Genomic DNA, 9,611 nt, shown 5'->3' on the forward strand with positions numbered 1-9,611 from the left:
CTATAGTGAATATTTAATAAATCTAGGTAGGTATCTAAAGTTTTTTTGTGTATAATTTAACGAAATATTAACAAAAAAATTGATGAAAAAATAAAAGTAAAAGCACAAGACACTAACTTGATACACTTTAAACTATACGGTACTACAGTGAGAAAGTACGAAATCACCAGGATGGTATTTGAAGTTTACCCTATTTTAAAATAGCCAAAGCATTTCTCTTTCTCAAAAATTCAGGTATGGAATGCAATGTCTAAACAAAGGCATTAAAATTGAATTTTACATTATTGAATATGATCTGCAATGTACATAAATTTCTGACAAATGTAACTAACCTAATTTAGCACACTTTAAGATCACAACTAGACCTCTAAAATTGCATATGCACCTAATTCATTCTTTCATTTTTTTTTTTTTCTGCACATTGTCTCGTATTAAGTAACAGGATTTTTGTCATAAAAACAGTATTATTCAGACAATTTAGAATAAATCTCTCATACTTTTCTATTTGTTAAATTTTAAACTTTGAAACTTTTGCTTATTTATCCATAATTATTTTCCAAACCACCTCAATTTTTGAATCGACATGTGGTATATTAAATATTGTTAAAAATTTTCCAAACTACATTAGATATTTCTATCTTTTTAACTTTTTAAGGCTCTAAAATCATTAGTCACTTTTCATTTGAACTATTTTTAGGATAGGTACATTCATTTAAGTCGCGGTTCGGATAAGACCGAGCTACAGCCGCTGCCACGTGGCACCAAATTAGAATAGCGCTGCAACCTTCTAAAAACTGTTCCAGTTTTCGGTATGTTCGAAAACTAGAACCTACAATTCCACCAGCGGAAGCACACGGGACCGTAGAAACAACTCCACACCCAAACTTATTAAGTTGCCCCACTATATTTATATAAGCCCAAAAACCATAATAATAATAATAATAATTCGAAAAAAACAAAAAAAAAAGGGAAATAATCGTCGTCGCTGTTCCTCAACCAAAAACCCTAATTTTGTAGATCGAAGAGGAGAGAGGAGAGATGATACTCGTGGCGATCGTAGCGGAGCTGCTGCAGGAGTACACGGTGCTCGTGGCGAGGGTTCTGGAGCAGCTGCTCCACGACGCGCCGTTCCCGCGGCGGATGCGCTTCCTCATCCTGCGGAGCATCCCCTTCGCCTCGCCGCCGCCGCCGCTCCCCGCGCCGCACTACGCCCTCCGCGTCACCACCCGCTGAATCCCAAACCTCCCCAGGGTTAGGGTTAGGGTTAGGGTTAGGGTTAGCTCTTTTTTTTTTTTCTTTTTTTTTTGGGTGCATCTGCTAACTAGATCTCTTGCTTTGCTTTTGCTTCTATCGACTCTTCGCGTGTCTCTAGGAATTGTACATTCCCCCCCTCTCGCTCTTAATTGTGTGTGACTGATCACGGGATTTCGTCGAGGTTTTGATAAATTATGTTCTCTAATTTCTTCGGTTTTTGCCCCGAGTGGTTTTCTCAGCTTTAATCCGTTTCGAATTTAAATTTTGAGTTTGGTACTCGAATTTTTTGATTCATTGGATTCAAACAATTTGATGATTTTGGTGCGCAATCCGTGTGATTCATAGCGTGATTTTGCTAGAGTTTTGATTAATTATGATCTCTAGTTTCTTCTTTTAGGAAATTATATTGTTGGATTTTTGCCCATTTGTACGAAGGTAAAAGTATAGAGTACTTATCTCGTCCGTTTTGATTTAAATTATCTACTTTTTAAAAAATTTTAATTTTATAATTTAATCTTTCAACTTATTCGTTGTAAATTATTTAATACATTTTTCGGAATTAAAAAAATTTAAAATTTTTACTTACTTTAATAGAACTAGAGTCCTACGAATCATGTGAATTTGCCAATTTAAATTTTAAAAATAAATAACTCAAATTAAATGAAGTAGAAGATTAGGTTGCTAAATCAAAGTGACTCAATTACATCACTATTTGCACCAAGAAACTTGCTAGGATACTAATTATATTCTTAAAAATGGTGTAAATATCTAAACATATATTTTCTCTCAAATTAGATAATTTTACAAAAAAAAATCTCCAACTCTTTACTAATTTTTCTTTTTAAACGAGTATATTGAATTGAGCTAGAATACTTTTAGAAGTATCACCCTCTTGGTGCTTCTAGATTTATAGCCATTGGATTAAACACTATTCCATCTACCACCACCTACTACTATCATCACAACCTTATATTTTTCTATCGGGTAAATTGTACTGTTACCTCCTGAACTTTTGGCGAAGTTTCCCTCAAACTCCTAAAATGGACATCTAATTTCCTAAACTTTAATATTTTGTTCATATTACCCCTTCCGTCAGTTTTCCGTCAAGCTCCGTTAATCGGAAACTGACGGAAGGGATAAAACGAATGAAATATTAGAGCTTAGGGTGTTAGATGTTTATTTTAAGAGTTTGGGGGGTTAAGTGAAACTCGCCAAAAGTTCAGGAGGTAGTAGTGCAATTTACTCCGTAGGGGACTCTTGACTATAAATTATTTTATTATAATATGTTACTTATGGATTGGCTACTAATTCTCAAGTTAGTGATCATGCTTGATTTTGAATTTATATATTTTTTTTATTCTAAAATAAATCATACCATAATTTATCCTACATTTTATTGTAATAAAATAAAAGTGAAAGAAATAAATTAGAGTGGCTTAAAGATAAAAAAAAAGCGATACTACCTACCTACGATGCTCGAATACTCTACTATCCTGGTGTACTCACTAATATGATTGATTTACAATAGGTGTCCTCACTTGGATATAGAGATTTTAATTCTCAGTTAATTTTCTGTAGTACTCGTTTGTTCTTTTTATGTTTAAAAGTATTGTTCTATAAAATATACTTAAATAGAATTTTTGTACTTCATTTCAACCAATTAGAAATTTTTAATATAAAAATATAAAAATAATTTATAGTAAAAATTTGGGTAAATTGTATTGTTACCTTCTGAACTTTTGGCGAGTTTCACTTAACCCACCAGACTCATAAAATAGACATCTAATACCCTAAACTCTAATCTTTTATTCGTTTTACCCATTCCGTCAGTTTCCGGTTAACGGAGCTTGACGGAAAACTGACGGAATGGGTAACATGAACGAAATATTAAAATTTAGGACGTTAGATGTCCATTTTAGAAGTTCGAGGGGTAAAGTGAAACATCGCCAAAAGTTTAGAGAGTAACAATGCAATTTACCCTTTTTCGATCCAAGGGTTAAAAACTCAAAAGCACTGACCTTTGGTGCTTTTGAGAATATTCTAGTTCAACTCCGAGTATATTACTAATTATCTATTTGGTGCTTTTGAGAATATTCTAGATGAACTCCGAGTATATTACTAATTATCTAAACGTACCACATAATTTATACATAAACAGTGATAAAATTGTAAGATTTTTATACTGTAAAATTTATATCTATATTATAAATATACAAGCAGCATTGCTGTTTTCGTAATTAAGTTAATAAATAAATAAATAAATAAATATATAAATAACCCACTGACTGAGCCTCGTGAGGTGGATTTTCGGATAATGTTTTTTTAGTTGGTCAATGTTGGAACGGGGCGAAGGTGTTATCTTTTGCATTGGGGTGATAAGCCTTTTCCGTTTAATAATAACGGCGACATATTTAATTGGTTATAATAATTTGGGGACCATATTTAATTGCTTATAATAATTTGGGGGGCCGTGTAGGCCCCGCTCATTTTTGTTTTGATGTTAAGCGTGGATTGGAGGATGGCTTTTATTAATCATTTGTTTGGAATCCATCTGGTGATGAAATGGATGGTTTTGTTTCTGATTGCTGCTGCTGCTGCTCTGGTGCTGGTCCCACGAATACCAGTTAATGGAGTGGTAGGATGATGATGTGTTGTTAGGCGTTTCTTCTGTTTATAATTGATTTATGCACGCAGTTTAAAATATTATATATTTAAATTTGTATGAAATCTTTTGAGGTGGTCGAGTTTAGTGGCATTAAATGAGTGCGGATATTTTATTTATGACTCCACGTGTAGATAAATACTGTAATCTTGCACGCTGGTTTTATTTACAAATCGGATGGATTTCAGTAGCTGAGATTTGCTTTTTCGGTCGACCGGTGGATTGTAGCTGAGGCTTGAGATCAGTTTCGCGTTTTCAAATGAATTGTGAGATTATCGTTGTGCAGAAGAATCTCGCACATTTTTGCTGATAGAAATATAGACTAAGGATCGTATGCTTTGTTTCTTTTGGCTTGTGCATCTGCTCTCAGTAAGGAGTTGTTGGGCGAAAAAATTGCGGGTTGACGTGCCGCATGCTCTGATTCGCTTGTCTTTTGATGTCCCTCGATATGTAGTTTGGATCTGACTTTATTTCGAGTGCGTACCGGAGAGGGACGTTAGTTTGAACGTGAGCGGACTCTCAGCCTCGAAGTTTCCTTTCGAGGCCTTAGGTTATGGCCGAATCGCTAGGTAATTGGCCTCTCAAAGTTTAGTCACTGATCCATGCTAAGATCGGGCGACGGAGCACGGCGTGGAGATTCTCTACGCTGGCGAAGGATGGGATGGCCCAGCGATGGTCGGAATGGTTTGGGGCGACGGACATTGGATGATTCTTCACGGACGCGGGATATTTACATTACAGTTACTCTTAGTCACCGTTTGGTTCGGGGTTAAGGGGTGACTCTTTAACACCGAAGTTATTCCCAAACATCCAATTTGGAGGGTAGGGTTAACTAACCCCATCCCAAATGGGCTATCCCGGGATAGCCCATTTGGGGTGGGGTTAGCTAATCCCACCCTATCCCAACCAAACACTATTTTCTATTTATAATAACTCACTATACTTCTTATCCCAACTACTCCAACCAAACATTATTTTATTTATACCTGGACTAAACTCAATTCTCAACCAAACACAAAATTACTCTAACCCCATCTTAACCCTGAACTTAACCATATCCCTAGAATAATAAGTTTTTACTTAACCCTAAACCAAACGGAACTTAACACAATCCTTAGAATAACAAGTTTTTATTTAATCCTAAACCAAACGGTAGCTTAGACTACGTTACACCATCTACTACTGTACGAATGATACAAAGTAAAAGTTCTAGTGGGTTTATGATCATGAGCCCCCTCTCGTCCGTCCTATTCTGTTCTCCCTTTTATAGCCTCTGAATTATAAGGGTGATTTACGCAAGATAGTTACGTCTTATTTTCAAAATCATACCCTAATTTTCTACTTGTTTTCAAACATTGTCAAAGAATTCGGCCTTCGGCCCGCTTCACTGAGGCCGAACCCTTTCCAAAGTGTGAAAGATGATTCGTACGTAGAAGCCCTCTTCGATGCTATGTATCTCTCTCAAATTCGTTCTCGGCTCGATATAAAAAAAAAACTTTAATATGTTATCAAATTAGAAGATTTAGAATTCTGATTTACAGAAGATTTAGAATTCTAATTTACTCTCTTGGTTTATGGTGTTAATTATGCTTGGTTTCTTAAGTTTGTTTTCTGGGAACAAAATTTAACACGCTAATTTGGTCGGCTTAACTAGAACTAGGCATCTTGAAAAATATCATCAGATTATGGCATTAAGTGCGCAGGTGCCTTCTGCTCTCTTGTATTTTTCTTTTCGTACTTTTTTTTATTTCCATCTTTCAAATTTTATCAAACGAATTAAAAGCCTTCAATCTATCTTAGAAGAGACATGGATCGATTCGAAAATGATCAAAATGGATCAAAACGATTGACGCTATCCAAGGCGTATGATAAAATATTTCTTAGGAAAATATTACGTGTTCGTCATATATATATATATATATATAGAGTTGAACTAGAATACTATCGGTAGTAAACGAGCCGTTTTACTACCGATTTGTTTTCGATGATAGAGCTTCCAAATTGACGATCGGCTCCGTTAAATATGATCTAAACCATTTAAACTACCTAGAAATCAAATTTCACGCACTTTCGATATTGTTCTTTTATCCATCAAGTGAACAGAAAAATGAATGGCTAAAAATGAATACTCTTTAAAAAATGATGATAGGAGTCTTGTAATCAAGATCAAGAGTATAGATCTTGTTTTAAATAGTTTAAAGAATTTTCTAACAAAAAAATTCAATTGATTTGGATATCTTTACGCCGTTAAACGAGAAAACGTCTCTTATCGACCATTAAAATTATAAATTTTGAAACCCTTTGATCATTAGGCAAATGATGTCGAAAAGATTTGAAATTTGATTTCTAAACACTTCAAGTGGTATAGATCATGTTCAACGGAGCCGATCTTCAATTTGGAAGCTCTATCATCGAAAACAAATCGGTAGTAAAACGGCTCGTTTACTACCGATAGTATTCTAGCAAAACTCTATATATACTACCGATAGTATTCTAGCTCAACACTATTCAAAGTATTTGGAAACTAAATTTTAGATTTTTTCGACATCATTTGACTAGTGATCAAAAGATCTCAAAATTGACAATTTTAACGGCCGATGTGGTGTGTTTGTGAGTTTAACGGTGTAAAACAATCCAAATGCGACGAAAATTTTATAGAAAATTCTTTTCACTATTTAGAGTAAGATCAGTATATCTGATCTTGAAATTAAATCTTTTATCATCATTTTTCATGAGATTTTATTTTCAGCCGTTCAATTTTAGACTACTTATTTAATAGATAAATGATATCGAAAAATTATGAAATTTAGTTTCTAAATACTTTCAATAGTGTAGATCAAGTCTAACGGAGCCGATCGTCGATTCGGAAGCCGTATCATCGAAAACAACTTGGTAGTACGGAGCGTTCCGTGCTACCGATAGTATAGTAGTCTATATATATATATATATATATATAAAACTAGGTTACTATGCTATTAATAGCACCAAGTCATTGGTGCTAGTCGGGGCAGGAGGCGGGGCGGGGCTCCCGCCCCCAGATCCACCCCGTTTGCATCCCTAGGCATACATCTTACAGTCTTAGATCCTAAAATTTAGAAAATATTTTTAAATTTTTAGTAAAAAATAAATTAATAAGACTAGTGCTAGCAAAAGAAAGCATAGAGTATATAAAATTTATGTCCGCTTTGGAGTTTAGAAAGAGCATTGTTTTACTGTATCTCACAATTTTTTTTATACTAATTATAGTGCACTGAGATGCACGTCACATTCACAAATTAAATTAAACTTAAATATAAATTTTAATTGAAAATAAACTTGAAATCTGTATTTGGAATTTAAATGGTTAGTAGCTAGTGGCATGAGCCTATTTTTCAATTGTTTTATTTTCTACATATTATTTGTTTTAAGTATGTTGTCCAATTTAGCTACACCATTAAATATTTTTTATATGTGCTTGGTAACAAGCAAATCTTTTTAATATATACCAAATATTTAGAAAATCTGAATTGATTTCAAATTTTAAGTTAAAGTGTGAATTTAGACTTAAATTTATGAATCAAACTCAAAATTTAAATTTAATTTTGGATCCATTATTTGAATTTAAACAATTTTTGGTTTAATAAGTCTATTTTTTAACTATTTTATTTTTCAAATATGATTTGTTTTCAGCTAGTTCTTTTAAGTGCTTATGAAATATTCTTTTATTCCATCTAGGATTCCGTTTGTCGACTCAAAATTTAGATTATAGATAATCTCTATTCAAAAGTTTAAGAGATAAATTAGAATAATCATCCAATAAATAGATCTAAAAATGGAATGTTTACTTTATTCGGATAAATTTATCCTCTAATCTCTCATCTTTTGGAGTGGACCACTTTTTCTTTAGATTATGAATAGCTCTTAAAACTTATCTGGTAGATGCTTCATTTGATTAATTAAATTACTTTTACTTGAGACTCTCTACATAATGACTTGTCATATATGTGGATTCCTATCAAATTCCAGTTATTCTGACCTCTGTAGCCTTTTCTTCAAGCAACAAAGTTTGCATACATAACTTCAACTTCACTATTCCTAATTCTCTTCTCAACACAGATACTTTTTAAGCCCTTGTGCTAATGAATTCATATTTGTTGACATCCAACCTCATAATTCAATAAGTCGTAAGCCCGCGACGCACACGATGATCCAAAATGAGCACAAATACGGGCCGTTTTCGGTACTTCAGATGAAGTATATATGTCATGGGCCTACGGTCGTCGATTCGGCCGATCGGACTGTGATCAGAATGGTTCTGGGTAAATTGCATTTCCGTAGTAACTATTACAGTAGTGTGTGGAAACATTTGATTTACATATGTGGTGAATACTTGTTATAAAAAGAAAGAAAAATGGAAAATTACTGATGTAAAACTATACCTACATTTCCACACAATGTAATGCGCAAAATGGAATCATCTGTTCAATTTTTCCAGCTGAATATGTTCCCTTTCTTTCTTAGTAACGAAGGAACTCCACTTCCATGTAATATTATTCCCTCGGAAGTGCGCGGAGAATCTCGCGAGCTCGTCTCTATCCTAACAGGAATCATCAGCAGGCAATGCAGTTGGTTACTGTCAACTCAATTGTGCTTAGCATTCACTCAAAAATCTCGCTTAACTGTGATTAATTTTGGCCACATAATGGAGCTTAAGATGCTTTGTGGATGAGGATAAGAAGATTCTTTCCCCCCTAAATAACTATAAGATTTGAAATTTCTAATTTCAATTCATAATCTCTTTTTTCTCTTTTCCTGTGATAGATGATGAATAAGAAGGTCTAAAATCCCATTCCTTAGAATAATGTGTGGAGATGATGGAAGGAAAGAATTTTAGATGAACAGGAAATATTTGAAGTTTCAGAATCTCTTCTGTGTTTGTTAAGTTAAATAATTATTTTCTATCAACTTGTTTATACCTCCTATTTCTTTTCCCTTTAGAAAGTAGTCTTTTTTTTTTTTTCACGCATCTGACACCTCAGAAAGAAAGTTTGATCAAGAATCATGCAATGTGTAAAGTGAAAAATAAAGAAAAAGAGGAACAAAAAAAAAGTAGACAAGAGAGATATGGTAAGGAAACAAAATCAAAATATTATTTAAAAATATTGGGAATTTGGTACTCGTTCAGTCGTTCTGGTACTAGATTTTGAAAATTCGCAGCCCGCTTTGATACCAATCGTTGTTGATTCGGTACCGAATGTTGGAGTTTGATAACAAAAGCGTCAAATTGAGTTTTTACCGTCAACCCATCTTTCTAGCAAAAGCTAATACAATCACAAAAGAAAAAAACAACCAAATAGAAAAATACGTGGATAAAATGAGATTCATCAAATAAGAGAAGATTACACATGACTTCTAGCTACAAAAGCCGCACACATCCTTTTGCACTCATGCACTAGGTGCATTCAAAATTATGACCATCTTGGCATGGGTGTGATTAATCTGTACCACCATCCAAAATAATAGCACATATGCTATATTTGTAGCTTACGTTTATAACTTACGTACATCAAAAGCTACCCAAATTTTAGTCCAATTAGATTTCTACTCTAATTAATATTTAAATTTTAATTTATCTTTAAAAGATTTAAATATTAATACTGACCCAACTAGAAATCAACGTAAATCTAATCAAATCCTAACCATCTAAAGAAGGTTG

The 9,611-nt window shown here is 33.6% G+C and overlaps 1 protein-coding gene across 1 annotated transcript; it reads left to right on the forward strand.

The window, feature by feature from the left end:
* Nucleotides 806-1,499, forward strand: LOC109713765. The gene has a single exon (XM_020237954.1). It carries the CDS (start codon nt 1,039-1,041, stop codon nt 1,231-1,233), a length of 195 nt encoding a protein of 64 aa, XP_020093543.1. The 5' UTR covers nt 806-1,038; the 3' UTR covers nt 1,234-1,499.

This window comes from Ananas comosus, linkage group 8, assembly GCF_001540865.1.
Source record: "Ananas comosus cultivar F153 linkage group 8, ASM154086v1, whole genome shotgun sequence".
Classification (NCBI taxonomy): Eukaryota; Viridiplantae; Streptophyta; class Magnoliopsida; order Poales; family Bromeliaceae; genus Ananas; species Ananas comosus.